The 25314-nt window shown below is 40.5% G+C and overlaps 2 protein-coding genes and 1 long non-coding RNA gene across 3 annotated transcripts in view; 2 read left to right on the forward strand and 1 right to left on the reverse strand.

Moving 5' to 3' along the window:
• The first annotated feature begins 1400 nt into the window (after positions 1 to 1400).
• Positions 1401 to 25314, forward strand: part of LOC115581342 (GTPase IMAP family member 8-like) — a 35405-nt gene continuing 11491 nt past the window's right edge. Inside the window, exons 1-3 of the mRNA XM_030416363.1 lie at positions 1401 to 1464; positions 1567 to 1690; positions 3753 to 3826. The gene's annotated coding sequence lies outside the window, so the exon portion shown is untranslated. The remainder of the gene's footprint in view (positions 1465 to 1566; positions 1691 to 3752; positions 3827 to 25314) is intronic.
• Positions 8120 to 14370, forward strand: LOC115582207 (GTPase IMAP family member 8-like; the record flags this gene model as incomplete). The annotated part of the gene is made up of 4 exons (XM_030418023.1): positions 8120 to 8765; positions 8887 to 8943; positions 9560 to 10774; positions 13292 to 14370. Coding segments are annotated over 4 exons (2997 nt in total), but the record flags the coding sequence as incomplete, so codon positions are not given.
• LOC115581402 (uncharacterized) lies at positions 15413 to 24529 on the reverse strand. The gene is made up of 3 exons (XR_003984030.1): positions 24003 to 24529; positions 23497 to 23586; positions 15413 to 17802 (listed from the first exon to the last, which is right to left on the reverse strand). It is a non-coding gene; the product is annotated as an uncharacterized LOC115581402 (long non-coding RNA).

Raw genomic sequence — 25314 nt, forward strand, 5'->3', positions numbered from 1 at the left:
TTTGAGTCGTGGACCACAGCTCAAAATGTATTTTCATAGGTAGTTTTCCAAAATCTTTACCCGAAGCTGAGTATGTTAAAAGAACTTGAGGCCATTGTTTTTTTTATTAAGGCACTCATCCTGAGTAACGCTGATGAACTATCTGAACTATCTTATCCTGAGCTAATATTCTGGTTGATCTGCTTGTTTTTCAGTCTGTTTGTTTGGTGCAGATTTGCAAGATACGGCTAAACTGGCTGATGGGGAGGCTTTTTTTTGTTCAAGTGAAGTGAATGAAATGATTGTTAAGGCAGGAACACACCAGCCCAACCGTTGGACGTCTGAAGCGTTTGGAGAGACTCGGAAGAGGTCGGGAACACATATGTTTAGTGTGTTCGGCTCTGTCGGAAGCTTTCGGAGCCGCGCGGACGTTGTCGGATCCGACTGAGCATGCGAAGTCTGAGGAGGAGGGCTGTCGGACGTCTGAGCCATTGGATCCTCTGATTGGTTGTGTGCCAGCTGAATGGCCGTTCTGATTGGCGGTGTGCTAGCGAATCACCGCGGTGTGTGGGAGGGACGGAATACTGTGTGCGCTTTGTTTTTCTATGCACTCCGTTCCGTCATTCCCCGTTTTCATGTTTTGCAGTAGTGACACCAGACAAGTTGTTACGTCCGTTCAGGACGAATTAATTTGTGTAAGTTTGGTAATGCCTCGCTGCATGTTCAGTATGCAGCTGTTTTTTATCGGAAATAGTTAAGTTTCGTTTTGATCGAAAGTAAAAAGAGTTGCATGCATAAGGTTCTCGTTTACAACTCACAACACAAGCGCCACCCGCTTATTGCATCTCGCGCAAGCGCAGAACGCACACGCTACTGTGGCGTAGTCAGCACGTCGAAGCGGTGTGTTCAATGCAACTTTTCTGCCGAACGGGTCAGACAAGAGGCAACGGAGTGGTCGGAGAGTGGTCGGATAAGGCAGTTGGACGTCTGGGCGGTGTGTGGGGGACCTTAATGACTATTCACCCTCACATCAAACTAGACTGTCAAAAAACTGATTTGTTGTATGATTTGTCTCGATTAATGGTCAGTTTTAATTGTTACCATTAACAGTGTAAAACATTATTTATATACAATGTATATGAGTATCTCTACTTCTTAACTTTTTATTGTATTGTTTTTTTTCTTTTACTATTATTATTGTTTATTACATTATCACTGTCCTTTGGCTGCTGTGATGAAGAAATGTACCTGTTTGCAGGACAAATTAAGGAATTTCTGATTCTGATGACAGTTATTGTGATATTTAAAACACACACACACAAACACACACACACACTCTCACACACACACAGTGATAATAATTAACTTAGCTGATTATCTGATGTCAGATCCGTGCCGTGTCCTGCCCAGTCTGAAGGAAAGGTTGTCCAAGGTGAGTTTGGCTTCAGTGTGATTTCTCCGATGTTCCTGGCAGCAAAGAGGACGGTGAGAACACAGAACTGAAATAGAAATTCAAATCAAATGTGTTTGATTATAAGACAATATTCTCAAGATGATGAGTGAAAACTGTTTGTTATTAATCCTCAGGTGATCGTAATTACCTGGATCACTGCTCGTATTAACCGAATAACTGAAGCTGAAAATAAAATCTACTTTCAACCATCCATGATGTGAGACCGACAGGCAGAGACAGCAGCAGCACACACCTCCGGTAAGTCATGACATGGAAACAAAATTTTGCAGAATTCCGGAGAAAGATCAAACCCAAAGCTACAAAGTTTATGATACTGCGAAATTCATTGGCGCCTTTATTAAAAATTAACAGATAAGCTGTAAGAAGAAACAAAGTTCAGACTGAAGCTGAACACGGATGTCATGTTGAGACGAGAGCAGCTATAAAACCAAGATTACAGTCACAGATTTTATAACCTCTGATTACACTTTAACTATATTTTACCAAGCAGAGTGTAAATGTTTATTTTATATTAAGTGCTTTGAAAAGATTTATGAATGACAATATTTTCTACATAAATCTTCCACCAGATTTGATTTGATTTTAGTCTGAGTTCCACAATGTGTTCATGATTGCACAAAAAATCTGCAGGTAAATAATTCGATTTATGTAGTAAACTTTATCTATAACATGTGTTGGATTACATTTTATCAAACATCTTGAAATGTTTTAAAAGAGTAAAAAAATGACTGACTGCCTCCAGCGTGCTTCAGCTGAGAGCATAGAGCTACATAATATATTGTACAGACACTTTAGTTACAGGCCTCTCGTGACATCCTGAAATCCACGAGTAAATCAAACTGTCTGACAAAACACAATAAAATATGTGTTGTCTGTGGCTGTAACAGGCCTGTAATAAAGCCACCCAATCATTTCATTTGTCTCAGATCAGGTTACATCCTTTTGTTCTGGAATAAAGGCTAACAGACAAAGAATGAGAAACATATAAATAAAAGAAAACCAATAATAATATATAAGCACCAAGTAAAGAACTCAAAACAGTCTTTCACACTGCCGTTTGCATGCGAGGATCCTGCGCCAATTCTCCGCAACCTCCTCTGTGTGAAAGTTTCAGATGTGGAGAGGGGGGAAATTTCGCTCCGGCGCTGACCCGCCTCTGCAGATAGTATCAGGGCTGCATTATTGGTGAGCCGTCTCCCTGTGTGAACGGAAAAACCAGAGGCGCGGAGCAATTAGTGCTCGTAACATCACTAAGGTCTCTACTCATGAACACGAGCATTGAGAACATTGTTTGTGTACACAGAGTTTATGAAAAAGAAGGTTTTTGAACTCAGGTCGCACTCGGGGATCGACACTTTTTGTCTGCCTTGACGACGACGCGCAGGAGATTCAGCAGCTAACGTGAGTAGTTCAAAAACCTTTTTTCATAAACTCTCTGTACACAAACAATGTTCTAAATGCTCGTGTTCATGAGTAGAGACCCTGGTGATGCTACGAGCAAAGTTTCATGTTGTGTCGAGCCTTCTTAGTGTTCTAAAAATAGCGAACTTGATGCTAGCATGTCCTGCTACATGCACTCCCGTTCAAAATTAACGTGCCCAAAACCGAAACTACGGTAAATCTTAAAAGTGCCTCTTTCGTCCTAATTATGCTTTCACACGAAGGTTTGACTCATATTCAATCCCAAATAAAGACTCGGTTGCTTTTTGGCGAGAGTTTTGCTTTAACTTTGTATCAATGCTGCTCACACTAAGATCCACACTACAAGACTTTGTATTAGTAGTATTGATTCTTTAGGGATCAATCCATCTACCCCCACTAACAGGAGGGGGTGGAATTCTTTTCAGATGAATACTTTGAAAATCAGAATTCCTCTTACATGTTTAATCAAATGTTCCCTGTCATCAGCTCCAGCTTTAGAGAGTCATCAAATGAAATGAGACAGTCAAATGTTAGTTTTCATCATTGACTGAGTTAAATAGTGGACAGAGCCACTGTGACGCCACCCACAGGCTTCTGATTGAGTCAGACTGAGGCTCAGAGTGTTTGGTACCTGCAGTCGCCATCTTGACAATGCATGACTTTACAAATGCCCATTTGAGGAACTGCAGTTTTTGGTATTTCTGCATTGACTACATTTTTCAGACCTGCAGATGGCTGCTTGGTTTTTACTCACTGGATTGCTCTACTAAATCAAACTGAACAGAACTTTGAATAATTTGAGCGTTTGATGTTTTTATTCCTGTGTGATGACAAAGACTGTGATGATGATGATGATGATGGTGACAACATGTTACAGGACAGTTGGTGACTCAGAGTTTCTGACTTCACTCCTCAGAGATCAGAGGACACCGTGCAGCAACACTGACACAAGTATGAGTTCACTGCTTGTACAAAGACATTAACTTCACACAGATTCATGATGACGTATCACCAGATAACTTTTACTGTGATTTGACTTTATATAAATCAAGCTGACTATCATGAGTTAATCATGGCTGTCTGGGTGAAACAGAGAGTTCAGTATCAGAGAACATAAATTCTGTTCCTTCTTCCCTCCAGGTGAACGAGTCCCTGAGGTTTACAGCAGAGAGACATCATGGCGGCAGCAGGATCAGGTCAGTCCAGTCAGACTTGATTAATCCTGATAACACTCTGTCTTCTCTCTCTGTCAACATATTAACTTAGAATATGAACCTCAGAACTTAAATCAGGTCTGTGAGTCCTGCATAAAGTCTATCTGATTGGACATCCTCAATTCTGAAGCATTATATTTTATTCCTTATTTGCATTTTGATTTAAAGAAGTGTTGTGATCTATAATCTGAATGAAATGTTGCCTCTGACCAAGTCTTTAATGTGACTGTAAATACTGTTAACAAAGTTTCACTCCAACAATTATTTACTATGTTTGTAAAGTAGAGCTCAGGCCTGAAACTGAGACCTGAGTCTTTGACCCCATTTACACTTTTCATTTCAAGTCTCATCAGGTAAATATAAATATCCAGACCTATCCTCCCCAGACCTAGACCCTCCTCTTCTCTCCACAGCAACACAATGACAGAAAGCTAAAACTGAAAACCAGTGAAATACTGACATGAAGAAAAAGTCAGAAGATCGTCACTAAAAGACTGATTGATCAAAAAACTAAAAAAATAAAGAAATAATATTTAATGTCTGTGCACAACTCTCAGATAAACATATTTCAGTGTCAGTGTTTCCTTTGTCGGTTCAGGTTTTGTTTTCAATGACACATTTTATGTTTTTGATTCCAAAATTCAATGTAACTGTTCTGACTCCATATATACATACTGTACACTATGTTGACTGATTATCACACTGATATCCAGCATTTTTACTGATTTCTGATCACTCTTTTCTTTTCTTTGATTGGCAGTAAAATGAATTAATTTGATTTCCACTCTGATGTGGCATGTTATCTCCAAACTAACTAGTGACTAAAGTTATTGAACAAATGTGTAAAAAGTAAAGTATTTGCCTCCAAAATAAAGTTGAAGTATAAAGTAGCAGAAAAGGGAAATATTCAAAGTATAAGTATATAAAGAGATGCATTTCTTAATAATTAGTATTTGAAATAAACATACTCTAGCCTGAACCTTTTTGCAACAACACAGTCCAAACCTACAACCTGATACTTTGTCCAGACCCGTCAGGTTCAGGTTGCAAGTAGAACTCAAGGTTCAAGGTTCATTCAACTGTCGTCTACGACACAAGGCTGTACCTTCAAATGTAAGTTGTCATCATTTTATGCTACACAAGAACTTAACTCTATAATGTTTGATTAAAAAAATGTGAAACAAATTAAATTACATCAACATAAAAAGATCTAGAGTTAACAGGTATGAGCAGGCTGCAGTATATACATACATGGTTCTTACCATTACTGTCTGTCAGTTTCGCTCTTGTTACGATTTATACATTTTCATTATGCCCCATCGACCACTTAGTATGTCCCCCTATGACCCCGGCCTACTAAATATTGCCCATGACTGCCCGTGACTCCCCTTAACAAACACACTACTCATGAAACTACACGCACATCATTCATTGCTCATTAAATTATGACGTCTGCCACACTGTGACACATACAGATTGTCTTTTCCCATCTTTTCCTGTTATCTCACATTATTAAGAGTTGCACATATCCTGCTGACTGAAATGGTCAGAAGCGAACAGAACATATTCACTCATCCCTTTCACACATGAAGAGGCCTCCAAGGACAGCGATATCACCTCCCAAATCCCTTATGTGTATGAGACAGTGAAGGCGCCATAAACAAAGGCAGATAACGGGGAACAGGCAGTTGAGGCCAGGAACAAATTGTTTTCTTCAACAGGGTGACGACTCCAGGAATCATGGTTCGTGTGCTGAGAAACTGGGACCAGTTTGTGCACCAACGACGGGAGGGCTAAAGTCTAAACCACGGTTTCTCCCCACCTTTTTTCTTGACTGTCCAATAATAGTGCTCATCCTATCTATATGATTGACCAATGACAATTCAACACATACATTGTGACAGCAATATATAATGTATTACATGCTGAAATTCTGCATCTTTTTCTGGGCGACTGGTTGCTTGGCTTTTGCGGCCTGCGATTTTTCAAACAGAGAAAGACCTTGATCAAGCTTTTTTTGCTTTTGCTTAAATGATACAATTCTTTTTATTAAATAGTTAACAGTACGTCGTAGTCTGTCTTCTATATTCGTCTGTCTACTTTCACCTCTCAAACAAACGAACACGCCTGACACTCTGCGATCATGAATTCTGTCTGACAGGATGAAAGCATCATCCAAGCAGTGGTTCAGAAAATATCTAAATTAGTATCCGGATCAATGGATGTAATTATACTTGAGTCTGAGCGTATCTGAAGGACAGTGTGGATGATACCGATGATCACCGTCAGAGTTCATGACCACATAGCTAAACATTCAGCTGACTAATGGTTACTAACGATTATCATGTCTGTATGATATAATTTACTCTGTTGCTCCTGCTAACACAACAGACCTGAGGTAGACGGGGACACAGAACAGGAACTATGAGCAAGGCTGTCAAACTGTGCAGGGCTCCGTCTGTATGCGATGAACTTTCTCGATGTTGATGTTTTGAAAGATTGCTCGTGTTCCCACCCTGACATGCAAAATACTTTTTGCACTTGTGGCAATGAACATCGTCTGCATGGATTCTCATTAAGTATAAACACATTTCTGAAAGTTGACTCCCTCCGCCCCCTGCACAGGACAGGCTCCAACAGATCTGTGATCAGGATTTGGAATAGTGAAAATTCATAATAGACAAATGGCTTCTTTGTTTCAAAACAGTAGGGGGCTGAGCTTACAGCCCTGAGGGGCTCCAGTGTTGAGCACTAATGTAGAGGAGGTGTGACCGTAAGGTTAAAGTTCAGGTTCAGGTTTTTGTTGTCCCTCGAGGGGAAATTTGATTTACAGTAGAGGGCAAAAAATGACACAAACACATCATGAAGAGGACATGGGACATTAATCACAGTAACAGCAAACAACCAACCAAAAGATTAAAAGTAGAAGTATCAAACCATTGAATTAGTAACCATAGTAAAGTGCTGCTTGTAAGTGCTGCTGAGCAGTGCAATAAAGGTTTAGTGCAAATTAAGTGCATTTATTGCACTTGGAACAAAGGAAAATCGTTTTTTACCCTCTGGGACCTGTAGTGTTGTACTGAAGCCCAGAGTGTTTAGTTTCCCACTGTTCTTATTGTCAAGGCATATAAAAGCTGTGCAGAGGAATAGTTTTAGGTCCAAGTGTGACTGTCTGTGTTTATCTGTAGAAGGATGGTGGATCTGTCCTCTTAAATCTCTGGTGCAGGAAGGCTGGCACGGCCACACAGGACTTGTTCTCTCACTGGCTCCTTAATCTGACATAAAAATCAACAGCCCAGTCCTCAATAACACTGTGTTAGGTAACTGTACGCACTCAGGTCTCCAGCTCAGGTGTATTTTTCCTTTTTTCTTTACAAAAGACTAATATATATTTTCACATTACAATGTCATTAAAGTCTTTTAACCAACGTTCTAGCAGTAACATGTTGTGAATTCATACTGGTAATCTTACAGACACCCTTTTTTCAGCACCCATTAGTAAGAGTTATTTCTGTGACATTTACAATAGAAAAAACATTATAGAAAACATGGACCGCCTGATAACAGGAGGGAAAACCACTCAAGAGGAGGAAATGAAAAGAACACAAGGGCACAATTCAAAATAAAACAGGAAGTCACAGAAACCAAAACAGGAACATGACAGAAGAAATTCCTAAGAGTAGAGAATTGGTAAATCACAGTTATTGATACAAAACCTCATGATAACTGCATGTGTGAATGATGCCATTGTGTCCAAATCTTGTCCATCAGAAATTACATGAAAAAGAGAGAATGACTGAGGGAATGTTTGTGTTTCTGTATTTTATAGTTACAGATGAACTTCAACCTCGTGAACGCAGGGACAGCCTTGAACTGCCTCCTAGCTGTGAGTCAAACTGAACTGAGTCAGAATTATTCTTGTGTTCAATAACATTTAAAGTCAGTGTTAATAGTTTATCATTCTGAGAGTTTAGTGTGTTCACTGTAAATTGTTAAAAGTGCAGGTGATTAAATAATTTAACTAATTGTCTCTCCAGTGTCTGAGCTGAGGGTGGTTCTGCTGGGGAACAGCTGGTCTCAGAGGAGTTCAGTGGGGAACTTCATACTGGGAACAACTGTGTTCAACACTGAGGAAGAACCAGACCGCTGTCTGAGAGTCAGTGCAATGTTAAAGGAGAAAGAAATAGTTCTGATCAACACCCCAGATCTGCTGCATCCCAACATGCCTGAATACAGACTGAGAGAACATGTAGAAACCTGTGAGAGACTCTCTGATCCTGGACCTCATGTGTTCCTGCTGGTTCTACAGCCTGAAGACTTCACTGAGGAACACAAACTGAAGCTCTGCAGAGTCCTGAACCTCTTCAGTGATCGATCATTTGATCATTCACTGGTTCTGATATCAACACCCAGAGAGAAGAGTCCAGGTCTGAAGGATGAATATGTGTCAAATCCACCGTTAAGAGACATGATCGGAAGGTGTAGATCCAACTTGTTCTGGCACCGTGACCGTCAACAGTTGTTGACACTCATAGACAAAATGGTGAAGGAGAATAATGGAGATCATATAAGCTGTGAGGTTTTCAAAGACTTAAAATCTGATTTACCTGCTGGTCATCAAAGCCTGAAACAAGGTGAAGAAGCCCCCATCAACTTTGATCCTGTTGGAGATGTTGGTAAGTGGCAGAATTACTTTAATAATGAATGAAGATGATGAAAATGAAAACATCTCATCCATGATCAGATTTCAATATTAAGTTCAGGTTTTTCAGGTGACTGTGTTTTTCTGTTTTACAGGACAGAAACATCTCAAGTCAAGCAGAAAGCATTCAGTTAAGAAAACATTCAGCAACTGTGAGTACACTTAGATTAGTTATCATGCAGTTAGAGAGGAAGTTAATTTTTTGGATTAATACTGATGTTTTGTGTTCTAACAGTGATGAAACTTTGGTCCACATCACCTACTCCATCATCAGCGGAAAACAGAAGCAACCAGTGTAAGTAAACTAAATAAATCCAGCAGTGTAGTGTTGCAGTGGGCCATAATACATTACCTAGTAGCAGGACAGCTGTGTGTCTTCACTGTGAAAAGATTATCTCCATAGTGTCAGAGGGGAGGAGGAGCTGGATAGATTAACATTAAACTCTTGATCTATAGTGACAGACCAAACGGGTGTTGTGTTTATTTTTTTATTTAGTTTTCATTAATAGAAATATTTAGTATCCTACAAGTATTACAAGAAAAGAGAAAAAGAAGAAGAAGAGTTTTTTTCCTCCTCGATCAGGATTTATCTGATGGGGGTCCAACAGGGACCTGGATGATGGATGAGGGAGCACTGGTCCAAAAAGAGAGAACCAGTGTTACAGGTGGTTTTCAGTCAAACTGCTTCTTGTTTGCTCTTGTCTGAATTGGGCTCGACTCATCTGTTGCCATCAACCCTAAACTGTGACTTTCCCTCTTTTATTACAGTGTCTGCACCCAGGATTGTTCTGTTGGGGAAGAGTGAAGACAAAATGACAAAACTTGGTAACTTCATCTTGAAGAATCAAGATTTTCATTTCCAAAAACATTTTAAACAAGTTGTGGCCGCCCAGAGACAGTGGAGAGGAAATTCTCTAACTGTAGTTAAAACTACAGACATGTTCAGTCTGTCTGTGGAAGCTGTGAGAGAAGAGATGAAGAGCTGTATCAATCTTTGTCCTCCTGGACCAAATGTTCTCCTGCTGTTAGTGAAACCTTCTGAGTTCACAGAGAAGAACAGAGAAACTCTGAAGTTCATCCTGAGTTTGTTTGGTCAAGATGCTTTTAAACATTCGATGGTCATCATCACACATGAGGAAAAGAAAATCACTCTCCCTGTTAATGAACTCCTTAAAGTCTGTGGAGGAAGACACTACAACATGTCTGAAGACAACCGCTGGTCATTAATGCAGAAGATTGAGAAGATTGTCCATGAAAACAGGGGAGCCTTCCTCACCTGCAGTGAAGAGACCATCAGACCAAAGTCTGAAGACATCAGAGCAGCTTTAAACCTGGTTCTGTGTGGGAGGAGAGGAGCAGGGAAGACTTCAGCAGCTGAGGCCATTTTAGGTCAGACAGAGTTTCCTTCAGTCTCCAACTCATCAGAGTGTGTTCAGAGTCAGGGAGAGGTGTGTGGACGTTGGGTTTCCCTGGTGGAGCTGCCTGCCTTGTGTGGAAAACCTCAGGAGGAAGTGATGGAGGACTCATTCAGGTGTATCTCCCTCTGTGATCCTGAGGGCGTCCATGCCTTCATCCTGGTCCTACCTGTGGGTCCCCTCACTGATGAAGACAAGAGTGAGTTAAAGACCATCCAGAACACATTCAGCTCTCGAGTCAATGACTTCACCATGATTCTGTTCACTGTGGAGTCAGATCCTACAGCTCCAGCTGTTGTTAACTTAAAGGGAAACAGAGACATCAAGGAGTTCCTTCAGAGCTGTGGAGGAAGATATGTTGTCCTCAACATCAAGGACAAGCAGCAGATCCCAGAGCTGTTGGACACGGCGGATAAAATGAGACTGAGACCCTTCAAAGAAAAAACGTGCAGCTACACAACAGAAACATTTGCATTTGCTCAAATGGAAAAGATCAGACAACAAGAGGAAAACATCACCACACTGCAGGCTGAGCTGAAGGACCTGAGAACAAAAAGGACCATCAGCTGTAAGTACCGAAGATGACAGATATTAATAATAATAAATCATACTTTTGTTAATATTAATCTTCTGTCCTGAAACATCCACAGGACATTAAACAATCTAAACTGTCTCTCTAAGTGTTGTATTGTAGGCAATTGGACTTGTTTTAGTTTCTCGAAGACGTTTCACCTTTGATCCAAGAGGCTTCTTCAGTTGTAAATAACTGGAGGGACGTTACAGGCTTTTAAACATTGTGAGCACTGACTTTCAGGGTTGTTAGGGCCACTTGTGGGTCGCTGGTCCAACCAGCCTTCCAGTGGGCTGCTGGGGCTAGGTGAGCCCAGGTGTGAATGGTTGTTAAGCTGTCTAGGGAGAGAACTCAGTAGGCCTTAACAACTCTGAAACTTAGGGGCCGTCCTTCCTCGGCATCATTTCAAGAATATTTGCGTCTACACGGATCCACTGACAATCGACCGAAAACGCTTTAGTTCATATTCCAGGCCTATAGGTGGCGCTTAACATTCACCAAAAATGGAGAAAAAGACACGGAGCATGCGCATTATGCTTGCGCGCTGTAAACAAACAGACAGTAGATGGAGAAACCAAACACAACAAGAAGAAGATGAAAATGGCGAGTGCAAGGAAACCAGAATCGTTTGTGTGTGGACCGTTAATGAGGTCGAACTGCTGCTGCGACACACACTCAACTACAAGGCGAGCATGTAGTCCGCGTTGTTGTTGTTGTTATGAGACGTTGCGGGGTGGGTCGATGGCGTCATCGTTTTGGCCCATTTTCAAAAAAGTGCATTTTCAGGCACTGCGTTTTCACGATCGGAATGGACGGTCGGCCAAAACAATGCAATACATGTGCGTTTTCGCAAAAGAGCATTGTTGTCTGGACGGGGCCTTAGAGCTCCCACATGTCCTGAATGACTCTGTAAGGACACTCCCACACAGGGTTTAAAAGCCTGTAACTAATACATTTTATTTAAAGAAAGAAAACAGACAGAGTAGGACAATGTGGACAATTAAGTGGGGTATGCAATTCCCCACTTAATTGTCCACATTGATTTGAAGAGGGGGAGAGAGTCAAGGTTCCTGATGTCCGGTGGCAGTGAGTTCCAGAGTCGGGGGGCTGAAAGCCCTGCTCCCCGTGGTGACAAGGCGGGCGTGAGGGACAGAGAGGTGGACAGAGAAGCCAGATCTGAGGGAACGGGAAGGGGTGGCAATGTGGAGGAGTTCAGACAGTAAGGAGGGGAAAGGTTATGGAGGGCCTTAAATGTAAACAGGAGGATTTTAAAGTCTATATGGAGTTTGACTGGGAGTCAGGGGAGCTGCTGCAAAACAGGGGTAATGTGGTGAATGAAGGGGGTTCTGGTGATGATCCGAGCTGCAGAGTTCTGAACCATTTAACGTTTATGTAGGTATTTGTGAGGTAGACCAAAGAGAAGGCAGTTACAGTAATCAAAGCGGGAGGTGACAAGAATGGCAGTGGAGTGAGGAGAGAGGGAGGGGCGGAGGCGGTTGATGTTGCGTAGATGGAAATAGGCAGACCAGGTTATGTTGTTGATATGTGATTGGAAGGATAACGTGCTGTCAAGGATGACTCTTAACCTGAGGGGAGGGGGAGACAGAAAATCTGTCAGCTTTTGAAAGGGTTGCTTTAGTACCAATAAGAAGACATTCAGTTTTATCACTGTTAGTTTGAGGAAGTTGGAGGAGAACCAGGATTTGAGTTCAGTGAAGCAGTCAGTAAGGGAGGAAGGTGGGAGAGTGGAATTGAGTTTGCTGGAGAGGTAGAGCTGGGTGTCATCCGCGTAGCAATAAAAATGGATGTTGTATTTACGGAAGATATTGCCAAGGGAAAGGAGGTAGATTATGAAGAGAAGGGGCCCCAGGACGGAGCCCTGGGACACACCAGTGATGGGAGACAGGTGGGAAGTGAAGGACTGGAGTTGGATGAGTGCGGCCTGAGAGGTAGGATTTAAACCAGGCAAGGTCTGTGTGCGAAATACCAGTGGAGATTAATTCGTTAAGGAGGATAATGTGAGAGACGGTGTCAAAGGCCGCACTCAGATCGAGGTGGTTGAGAATAGTGAGTAGACCAGAGTCGGCTGCCAGGAGGGGAGGTCATTGGTGATTTTGATCAGTGCAGATTCTGTGCTATGGAGGGGGCGGAAACCAGACTGGAATTGTTCATACAAGTTGTAAAGGGTTAGATGATGGTGAATTTGTGAAGCAACAGTTTTTTCAAGGATTTTTGAGAGGAAAGGTGGATTGGAGATGGGATGAAAATTATTATAATTATTAGGGTCAGTACCAGGTTTTTTCAGTATTTCAGTAACTCCCCTCCAGTTAGTTATAACTGAAGAAGACTCTTTCATCAGAGGTGAAACATCTTCAAGAAACTGGAACAAATCCAGTTACCTACGATATAGCACTTATAATTACCATGACTTGGATGACTGAGAACCTTCATCAACAATCTATACTGTCCCAACCTGTAATATCTAAAGTAACTCTGTGTCTTTATATTTCACAGGTGCTGATGAAGAACAGAGCCCAGAGTGTCTCAGGATTGTGCTGATAGGGAAGACTGGCAGTGGGAAGAGCTCCTCAGGAAACACCATTCTAGGAAGAAATGAGTTTAAAGCCAAATCAGGCCAAACATCAGTCACTAAGTGTTGCCAGAAAGAACAGACTGTAGTAAACGGTCGTCCAGTCGTTGTGGTCGACACTCCTGGTCTGTTTGACACAACTCTGTCTCATGAAGAGGTTAATGAGGAGATGATGAAATGCATCAGTCTTCTGGCTCCAGGACCACATGTCTTCCTGCTGGTGATACAACTTGGCAGATTTACACCAGAAGAGAAGGAGACATTAAAACGTATCAAGCAAGGGTTCTGGAAGAATGCTGAGAGTTTCACCATCATTCTGTTTACTGGAGGAGATAAACTAAAGAACGACGAGATATCTGTTGAAGAATACATTGAAAATAAATGTGATGATTCCTTTAAGAAACTGATCGCTGACTGTGGAGGAAGATACCACGTGTTTAATAACTATGATGAACAAAAGCACATGCAGGTCAGTGAGCTGATCACCAAGATCGACACCATGGTGAAGACAAATGGAGGCAGCTGCTACACTAATGAGATGCTGCAAGAGGCCGAGGCAGCGATAAAGAAAAAGATGGAGAGAATCCTGAAGGAGAAGGAAGATGAGGAGCTTCAAAGAAAACATGAAGAAGAGATGGAAGAGATGAAAAGAAGAATGGAAGAACAGAGAGCAGAAATAGAAAAGGAGCGAAAACTGAGAGAAAAACAACTTAAAGAAAAGGAAGAAAACATCAACAGAGAACGTGAGGAGAGAAAGAAAGAACAGGAAAGGAGAGAAGAAGAAGACAGGAAGAGTAAACAAGAGGAAGAACTTAGACGACAGGAGTGGAAACAAGAAGTTGAAACTTTGGAACAAAAAATCAGATCAGAGAGAGAATTAAAGGAAAACATTCAGAGAAAGTTGGAGGAGAGCAGAGAAGAGATGTGGAGAGAACGAGAGAACTGGGAGATAAAACAAAAGAAGTGGTGGGAAAAACGACTTCAAGAAGAAGAACAGAGACGACAGGAGGAAGAAACAAGAGTCAGAAAACTGCAAGAAGAATACAAACAAGAAAAAGAAAATGATCAAATAAAAAGAAAAGAAGAGGAGAAAGAGCGAAAACACATGGAGGAGGAACTGAGAGCAAAAATTGAAAAGGAGAGAAAACTGAGAGAAAAACAACTTAAAGAAAAGGAAGAAAACATCAACAGAGAACGTGAGGAGAGAAAGAAAGAACAGGAAATGAAAGAAGAAGAAGACAGGAAGAGAAAACAAGAGGAAGAAATTCAGAAACAGGAGTGGAAACAAAGAGTTGAAGCTTTGGAACAAAAAATCAGATCAGAGTCAGAATCAAAGGAAAACATTCAGAGAAAGTTGGAGGAGAGCAGAGAAGAGATGAGGAGAGAACGAGAGAACTGGGAGAAAAAACAAAAGGAATGGTGGGAAAAACGTCATGAAGAAGATGAACAGAGACGACAGGAGGAACAAACAAGACTCAGAAAACTGCAAGAAGAATATGAGCAAGAAAGACAAAATGATGAAAAGAAAAGAAAAGAAGAGGAGAAAGAAAGAAAAGACATGGAGGAAGAACTGAGGGCAGAAATAGAAAAGGAGAGAAAACTGAGAGAAAAACAACTTAAAGAAAAGGAAGAAAACATCAACAGAGAACGTGAGGAGAGAAAGAAAGAACAGGAAAGGAGAGAAGAAGAAGACAGGAAGAGTAAACAAGAGGAAGAACTTAGACGACAGGAGTGGAAACAAGAAGTTGAAACTTTGGAACAAAAAATCAGATCAGAGAGAGAATTAAAGGAAAACATTCAGAGAAAGTTGGAGGAGAGCAGAGAAAAGATGAGGAGAGAACGAGAGAACTGGGAGAAAAATCGAAAGGAATGGTGGAAAAAACGACTTCAAGAAGATGAACAGAGACGACAGGAGGAACAAACAAGACTCAGAAAACTGCAAGAAGAATACGAACAAGAAAGAGAAAATGATGAAAAGAAAAGAAAAGAAGAGGAGAAAGAGAGAAAAGACATGGAGGAAGAACTGAGAGCAGAAATAGAAAAGGAGAAAAAACTGAGAGAGACACAACTTAAAGAAAAGGAAGAAAATATCAACAGAGAACGTGAGGAGAGAAAGAAAGAACAGGAGATGAGAGAAGAAGAAGACAGGAAGAGAAAACAAGAGGAAGAAATTCACAAACAGGAGTGGGAACAAGAAGTATCAACTCTGGAGCAAAAAATCAGATCAGAGTCAGAATCAAAGGAAAACTTTCAGAGAAAGTTGGAGGAGAAGGAAGAAGAGATGAGGAGAGAGAGGGAGGAGCTTCAAAGAAAACATGAAGAAGAAATGGAAGAGATGAAAAGAAGAATGGAAGAACAAAGAGCAGAAACACAAGAGTGGAAACAAAGAGTTGAGGCTTTGGAACAAAAAATCAGATCAGAGTCAGAATCAAAGGAAAACATTCAGATAAAGTTGGAGGAGAGCAGAGAAGAGATGAGGAGAGAACAAGAGAACTGGGAGAAAAAACAAAAGGAATGGTGGGAAAAACGACTACAAGAAGGGGAACAGAGACAACAGGAGGAAGAAACAAGACTCATAAAACTGAAGGAAGAATACGACCAAGAAAAACAAAATGAAGAAAGGAAAAGGAACGAAAAGAAGAGGATCGAATGAGAAGAGAACAAGAGGAGAAAGAGAGAAAAGACATGGAGAAGTACAAGCAGAAAATGGAGGATCTGAAGAAGACGTATGAAGAAGAAGCCAGAGAGAAAGCTGAAGAGTTCAATGAATACAAAGAGAAATACAACAAGAAGTTTGAAGATCAGAAGAAAGAACACGAGGAACAAATGAAAGGAAAATGAAGGAAAAACATCTCAGTCAAGTTTCTGACTTGTGTGACCGTAAAGAGAGCGAATCTGAAACAAATTGATGACTTACTGAAAAATCAAGAAGAAAAATTAAACAGGTGAAAACTAAAGAGGAAAAGAAATAAAATGCAGGAACAACATGAAACACAAATGAATGACTTGATAAAGAAACTTCTGAGTGAAGAGGACTCATGGCGGAGTCTGATTAAGTCATGGTTTGGAATTGATTAGTGAAACTGAAGGAAGAAATCTTTCACTGGTGTCAAACAAAACCTCAGGAGGAGCAGAGTGCTGTACTGTAATGTAGAACATGGACACAGATCAGCTGTCAGATGTCTAAATATTTAAGTGTACAACATTAAACTGGAGGTAACCATAGCAACAGTAGTGTAGTAGCTTAATCAGCAGTTAACTGTCTCAGACTGTGAAGAAGAAACAGACACACAGCTGATCTCAGACAAGATTTTAACTGATTATCCATGAGAAGAATAACTTTATATTTATAGAACATCTTTAAAAACAGTTAGAAAGTGATTTACATACAGTAAAACTGCAAATGAACACAAATACAAGTCGAACTGTTTCTTCAGTTGAAGAGATTCATAACTGAAGTGAATGATTTCATTATCTAACAACAACAAAGTAGAAGTCAGTGTGGTGCAGATGTGACTCGTGTTCCAGAAACATGTATTTACATTTACATACATGTATTAAGTGTCTCACAGGGCTGAAGTTACAGCTCACACAAGACAGAAGACAAGTGAGAGAAGGAAACTGTGTCAGTATGGATCTCTGACATCAGTCATTAAGTAGTTCTGGTTCAAAATGATCTAGAGAGGAACAGTTAACTAAAGTTAAACTATTTGTTTGTGTGTTTAATGCGCCACCCAGTGGACGGCTGATGTCACTGCACTGCTGTGTGAAGAAATTCTGTTGTGTTCTGTGATTGTGAAAACGGGTTGGCACAACATCAACACATGTTCACTTTGTAAAGAGTCTTTATGATGTTTTATTTGTTTTCTTCTGTACAGTTGAGTTGTGAATAATTTCTTGTTTTGCTGATTGTTTTCTTTTCTTTTCTTTGTGTGATTACATATTAAAAACAGACAACCGCTCAGTAAAGAAAGATTATGAGAAGGATCTTGATGTTTGTAAGTGAAATCTCAAATATTATATATTAACTAGGGCTGTCAAACAATTAATTTTCTTAACCGCGATTAATCGCAAATGAATTGCAATTTTCTTTCGGCACTTTTCTTTTTGTTCTAAATGTACCTTGATGTATTTTTTCACTTTCAGCAACATAAGAAAGGGAAAATATGCTTGCGCGATTAACGCATTAAGTTTGACAGCCCTAATATTAACATATCAACTGTTCATATAAAAATGATTTTAAAAATGCCATTATAGACAGTTAATGTATATGTTTTACTTACATGCTTTGTAACTGATTACATCAACTTAAAACAATCCAGATGAATCTAAAATAGTTCTGTCTGTGATCTTTGGTTTCTTTGTCATGATAAAAGATGAACAAAGTGTTTCCTGTAGTTCAGTGTGACTGCTTTGTTTCTACCTGCAGGAGACACTGAGGGAGGAAGTGGGTTCAGTCTGACACACGTCTTTATTCACCTCTCTAGTTATTTATGTACTTTCTTCATCTTTAGATAAAACTGTTACTGAGATACTCTCAAAGTATTCAAAGTATCTGAAGAGTACTTGTCCAGTTTACTACACATGTACAAATGTAACAACTTTGGCAACTGAAATACATCAAATCTGAATCAACCTCAGTAATAGATTACTTCAGGACTCAGTGGCTGATGTTATTCAGTTTTAGTCATTTCCACAGATTGAATGTGTCTCATGATGTCCTAACAGTCAAAAACTTAAACAGTCAAGTAATATCCCTGATATTTGTTCATTACATAGATCTCTTTGTTTTCTATCTTTTCATGTGATGCATGTAAACAGTGTGTAAGTAAGAGGACATTTAGGGTGAAGGACTGTAGTTTTCAGGAGCACAAGATGTCAACCCCAGGACAGAGAAGAGAACCTGAGCTCTGCACCTGAGCTGAAACATGACGCTGTTTCCAAACTCTGTCACATTTCAGACATGTTTTACAAACTTCCTCTTTGCTTACAGGCTCTATGCAACATAGTTAAAAGAGCTGCAGGTTATCGTCTCCTCTAATCGTGTTAAAGATGATTATGTTTTTATTCACACATCTTACACATCACACTTATTGTACATCATCTTAATTAACTTCAAAATCAAATTCCAACTCTGAAATAAAGTTTATCTGTAAATCTGTTCCAACTGGGAGGACCATGGAAGCTGACCTGACAGCTCATCTGACCTGGCAGCTGAAGCTAACTTCTAAAACTTAATCTGGTGACAATAACAACAACAACAGCAACAATAACAACAGTTGGAGATAAAAATGATAACTTACACGTTCGTGTTGGCTCGTGTCCTCTATCACTGCTGCTGGTTGATACAAAATGCATGCTGGGATATTTGATCATCGCAGGTTCCCACAAGTGGCGTCCCGAAATCATCCTCGATGAAAATCAAATGGACGTAGCAAAAATACGTGACGCATTTGAACCACACTTTCATGTAAGTGTTACATTCAGGGCAGCACTTTGGTCATTACTCACGACGTTTCATAAGAACAGACGTGAGTGTAGATTCAGAAAGGTCTCACATATCTGGAAGAGCCTCTGATGTCTGTTTGGTCTGTTGTTTAGGAGCATTTTGGTTTCCGAATTAAATACAGAGATTAACAGAAGTTTAACCAGATAAAATACTGTGCAGAGACGGTTTAACTCAAGGTGGGTATGTCCTCTATTCTTAACCATGTGTGACATCATCACCTCAATAAATCCTGCTATAATTGTCCTTCATGTGTGCATTAGTCCGTCTGTCAAAGGTCTAATCTTTAAGAAAGTTGATTTTTGAGTCTCATTTCTGACAAATACCACACGTTGGGATTGTAGGTCAGGTCGGCTGTCAGCCCAAAGCGTCAGAACTGACGAGTTGGAGTTCTTTCAAATTGGACCTTTGAACCCGGCCTGTAGAAACTAGGCATTATCCACCACCCATCAGCTGCCCTCATCACAGATGGGTGGAGATCTACAGCCGACAGAGACAAACTGTGTCAACTGGACACTGGAGCAAAGTTTAATCTGACAGCCTGGCTGTAATAAAGTTCATTATATCATCCTACTGTTACGACCCTAGAGGTCATAAATGTTTGTCTGTATCCCTTTTTACCTGAGTGAGCGTATGAGTGTGTGATTGGTTGCAGTTGTGTTTGAGTGGTTGTAGGTTGTCCCTGGGAGCTGATTGGTTCCTGCCTAGAAGATGAAGGTTTAAAGGCCAGCTTCTCTCCAGTTCCTGTGGGCTCTCTCCTCCATTGTTCCAGCATGCATGTTTGTGTACAATCAATGTTTGTTAATAAAACCATTTAAATATGCTATTGCTGCTGGTGCTTGGAGGATGGGGAAGAGGGGGAGTTTCACACTCTTGGTGCACCAGGGTTTCCCCTAGGCCCTGGTCGTAACAATTGGGGGCTTGTCCGGGATCTGAATGTCCATGAGGTGAAGTAGATGTGGTTTGGTTTAGTTTGTGTTAGTGTAAGTGGCCTTTAGTTAAGTGTAGTGGTCATCTCTTTTGTTAAGTTGTTGCTGCATGTTGTGTCTGTCTGAGCACCCTGACCAGACGGCTGCTGGGCACTTTCAAGGATTTGCCATGTTTGTTATTTTGCCTTTCTTATTTTTGGTGGTAATCCTGGGTGGGGGTACGCTTCAGTGCTTGACAGTTGACTAGGTTCCTGGTCTTCTGTGATTCACTGAGTTCAGCGTTTAAAGACGCCTCGAGCTCAGCAAGCCACTGAAGACTAGCTAGGTGAGTTAGCCACCTTTTGGTAGGCAGGTAGATGGGGTGTCTCTACAGTTTCCCTTCATTTTATAATTTGCACAGCAATGTGGTTTTGTGTGAGATGGCTGCTTTTGTGTTGGTCATGTTGTGATGTGTGGCCCTAATTAATACTTGTGTGCAGTAACTTTTGTGACTTTTTGGTTGTGGTAACTGGACTCCACTTTTGTTGGGACACTTGTGGTTGCAGCTTAAGTGTAAGCTGGTAACATTTTGTGTAGTGGTGACTACAGAGTGGTGGCTTTTGTGTGTGGTTGTTGCAGTCCACTTTTGGTGTGGTCACATAGGTGTTACTGATTTAGTGTATTAATTAGTGTGATTGGCATGGTGTCACTCCCCAGATCAGTGGATCTTGAGTCGTGGATGTGGCTTCCCAGTTTGTCTGGTTACTTTTTTCTCTTTTTGTTCCACTCCTTTTACAGTAACGTGTGGTTGGAGATCACAAGGTGTCCATTTGAGTGTGGTAGTGGCAGTTCACTTTTGTTGGGTCACTTGTGGTTGCAGCTTAGGTGTAAGCTGGCAACATTTGTGTGTAGTGTTGACTACACAGTGATGCCTTTTGTGTGGTGGCTGTTGCACTCTGCTGTTGTGTTGGGCACCTGTTGCTGTTTTTGTTGTGTGTTACCACAATTGGTGGATTCGTTTTTGTGTTCTCTCCTCATGGTGGTGGCCATTTTGTTACTGGGAGTGGCAACCACGGACTTGATTTTGGTCCTGTGCAGAAGTGTTTTTATGTAGATTGGTTTTAAGGGGGAACAGACTTATGATTGCTCAACACCCGACTGCATTAACTTGAACATTTCTTTAGGGGCGAAATGTTCAGTTTTAAGGGGGGAGTTGAAACGATCCTAGAGGTCATGAATGTTTGTCTGTATCCCTTTTTACCTGAGTGAGATTATGAGTGTGTGATTGGTTGCAGTTTCTTTTGAGTGGTTGTAGGTTGTCCCTGGGAGCTGATTAGTTCCTGCCTGGAAGGTGAGGGTTTAAAGGCTGACTTCTCTCGAGTTCTGTGGGCTCTGTCCTCCATTGTTCCAGCCTGCCAGCATGCATGTTTGTGTACAATCCATGTTTATTAATAAAACCATTTAAATATGCTATTGCTGGTGCTTGGAGGATGGAGAAAGGGGGGAGTCTCACACTCTTGGTGCACCAGGGTTTCCCCTAGGCCCTGATCGTAACACTGCACTTGTCTTGATGAAGATACTTCATTATAAATTTGAGAATGTGCAGGTTAGAGAAGTTCGTAGTAAGAATCAATCAACTCTGATTTTCCCACTTGATGTTTTTGCTTTTTACATGTGTGATATGTAAGAATTTTAGTTTAAAACATACAAGAAAACCCTCAACAGAATGTGAAGACAAAACAGTTTTAACATTATTTCAAAGATGTCTATCTGTTGTGTTGCAGAGTTGCCTACTGAAGTAGCATGCTAGCCCTGGCCTAAAAACCTTGGTCCAAGCTCCAGTTCAAGCAGTGTAAACATCCACACTACCCAGGTAGTTTAGTAGCTGCACTGCTAACTGAGCTAACTAGCTAACAATAATTATATTCATGGAACAGAACACAGTTAGCAGCAGTTAGCTGCTACTCTGGTGATATGCTCCCTCTATTTGTTGGCAGTATGAATTCAACAGGGAGCCAATTCTTAATCATTGTACCTTAACTGACCATATGACAACATGTGAGCATTTTAATTCTTACTGTGAGAATTATATCATTATTTGATGATGAACTCTGAATGTCTGAAGTCGACAGCAGGTCTGTTGAACTGATCAGAACCTTCAGAACTGCTTTTAATCTCATTGTTTTTCTTTGTTTCTAATGTGTCGGTTTCCTTTTTCAAGGTATTTTGTAATGTAATTTGATGAAATGTCTTTGAGTATCATGAAAGGTGCCTTATGAATAACATATCTTGTTATTACTGGTCGAATCAGTAGCGTGAATGAGCAGCACCTCCTAAAATAAAACAGTCCTACCTTGACCTGAGGTCTGGATGCTGGTCCTCTGCTCATGTCTGGCAGTAAAAGTGAGGAAATGATGATGTGAATAAAATACTGGAGAAAGAAGAAGTATTATGTCAATAATAATTAATCATGTGAAGGTGATCGAGCTTATCACAGTGCTCTGACAGACAACATGTTGGATAAAGTTAAAGTTCAAACTGCCTGAAACAGTCAGTTCAGTTCAGTCAGGCTGTTTAAAATGTAAGTCTACTTACAGACAGCAGACACATTAAGAAACATTAAACTTTTTGGTTTTCCTGAAGTTTCTTTCACTCAAACATAATGTAAGATGTTTACAGCACAATAACATCTGATTTAATCCTTTTACAGAACGTCCCGCCCACAACACCATCTGATTAGCAACACGTCAGTTAACAGCCGATAAACACTGAGTGATCTGAATCTGCAAAGTAACTTCTGGCCCTGAAAAAGCCAAATCAGTCAGCCCCCAGTTCAACCCTAATGCAGCTGATACAATAAAAAATGTTTTTAATGTATACATCACAGTTTGGATTCCGTGTCAAAAACTGTCATTAAAATACAATACATTAATATCATGTTAAACATTCAGTGGGTTACATGTTTCAACCAGCATCAGTTCTGATAATAACGACCAAGTATTCATTAATTTTCAGGATTTTAACCCTTCAAATATCAGTTTGTTTACATGATGCCACTCTTTTTTCAATGAAAAAACACAACCAATGGTCATTTTCCATACATTTAATCTATAGTATTTTCATGGCAGTTTTCACATGGAACATTCTTTGTTGCATGAGGGTTTGCATTTAGTTTTATGACGAGGCAGAGCCCCCTGCAGGACGTAAGGGAAATAGTATGCATTTGGCCTATGGGACAAAATACAGGTAAATTGCCCTTTATAGTGAAAATCAGAAAAATTCATCCAGGACCACAGAATGAAAGACTGATAACTGTAATTACTGTGGGATAGGAAAACTAGTTTTAATGGTAAAATGTATGTACAACAGTTGTATCTGTCTGGCTGTGATATACACAACAATTAGTCACTGTATGAGCTGAAGTTGAAATTTAATAGAAAACATTAAATAAACACCCTTGTCAAAATGTATGTAATATGCATTAATACAGCAAAAAAACACAACATTTCATTTTAATTGTGTCATTAAATCTCTTCATGTGCTCCTTGGTGATACAGTTTGTGTCAAGCCCTGAAAAACGTCTCTGCTTAGAATACAATCCTACAATATCATATGTAGTTGTAATCAATATATAGTATATTTAATGACAAGTATACAATGTTAAACTAAGCGTCTCTTCCCATGGTGGGTGTTTGTTCTGTCACTACCAGCTCACCTCCTCTCTCCGTCATCAGTGAGCATCCTCCGGGCTGAAGTGAGTCCCACTCCGCCTCAGTCTGCAGGTTCCATCCGTCTGTCCGTCCTCCTGGAGACACAAACACAATCTGTTAACAACATCTGCTAACGTTCCACTACCAACGGCCATTTAACGGTCACTGACAGCAGACTGACTACACATTTCAACAGCTGAAATAAATCACACAGAAGAAGATATTATCTCCTCCACAACTTCTGTGCTACCAAGATCCAACACAAAAATTAAAATAATGACAAAATAATGAAGTAACTGGAGTGTTTGCTGGTTAACTGCTGATGTCTGGGTTAGCTAGCTTAAATATAACGAGTCATTGAACATCAAGCTAGGAACCTAAATGAATCCTCACATCTGCAGCAGGCTCTACAACTAAATACACACGACTAATACAGTCACAGAATAATTAATAACAGTCATTAGAAGCCCTGTGAACACAACAGAATAAAGAAAAAAACGTTTCTACGTACCAAATGAAGATATTGACGGACTTTGACGGAGTTTGTTACAGACCGACATGTTCCGTCTGACTGCTCATGAACTTTGGGGTTCACCACTCAAGTCTGCAGGGGCTCCACAAGATGGCGCACGTCCCAAAGAAACGGACCCTGATCAGAACAAACTGAGAGAAGATCAGTGAGTCAGCCTTCAGTTCATTACAGCACAATTAACAGTTTATAGCAGTATGGTCAAATGTAGCAGCGACTCATAAAACATCACATTAACAGTGGTGATGGTAAACACATTTTAATCTGCTACATATTTAATATTTTATTGAATTCTGAAACGTATCACATGAGTTGAAGGGTGTTAACAGGTGTTGGGGAGGAAAAATGTATAAAATCCACATCCACAAATATATCAAAGAAAGGTAAGAAAGAGAATCGATACCATCTAAAGGTTTTCCAGATCAATTAAAAAAGTACAAAGCTCACAAACACATGTTGGTTTTATGAAGTTTGAAACATTTACATAGTCTACATGTAAGAGGTATAATACAGATTAGGACCTCTAAATGTCTGGAGAGGGAAACTGTAAAGGAGGAAACTGGAGTTGGAGGATGTTTAAACCAAATCCTCATATCAGAAATCTGACGTGCTCAGTGTGTCTCAGGGAGTCCACTGGGTCACACTGGTCCTGGTGTTGGATCAGTGGCGTGTACAGGTAGACACTAGGTGGTGCTACAGCACCTGCCCTTTGCCCTCTGGACCAAGCAAGTGCCCTTTGAAAGTTTGTTCTTTTTATTTATTTATTTTTTGTGGCCCATGCTTACATGATCATCTATAAGTGCTCGTTGATTAAAAGCGTGTGATAATAATGCCAGTTAATATTCCCTCCACCGCACCCGCACACAACTCTGTCAACGTGAACGCGCAGAGCGGACACAAACGGAGGCGCGTTGTAGCAGCAGACAGTGCGCAGCTGCAGCCCAAACACACCTCCTCCCCTGCACACCTGCCAGGTAACACAGAAATGAATGGAGTCGAGTGTGTTGTTTGCTCCCTCAGCCTCAGTTGCTATAACTTGCATTTATTTGTCTCTGTTGTGAAGTAGCCTGTCTCAACGCCACACAGCTGGGCATAAATTAGCTGACTGCTCACCTGCTTAACATGCTAGACGCAAATATTTAGTAGGCTATTGTGTAGCTTTACATTAGGCTACATAATTAACACTTGCAGGAATTTATCTGCTAAATGACAAACAGGCAATTCCCAGTTACCTGCAGAAAAAGAAATATAACCAAACAGTCTTATTCATATTGTTGGTCTCTTTTTATTTACC

Source organism: Sparus aurata, chromosome 5 (assembly GCF_900880675.1).
Source record: "Sparus aurata chromosome 5, fSpaAur1.1, whole genome shotgun sequence".
NCBI lineage: Eukaryota > Metazoa > Chordata > Actinopteri > Spariformes > Sparidae > Sparus > Sparus aurata.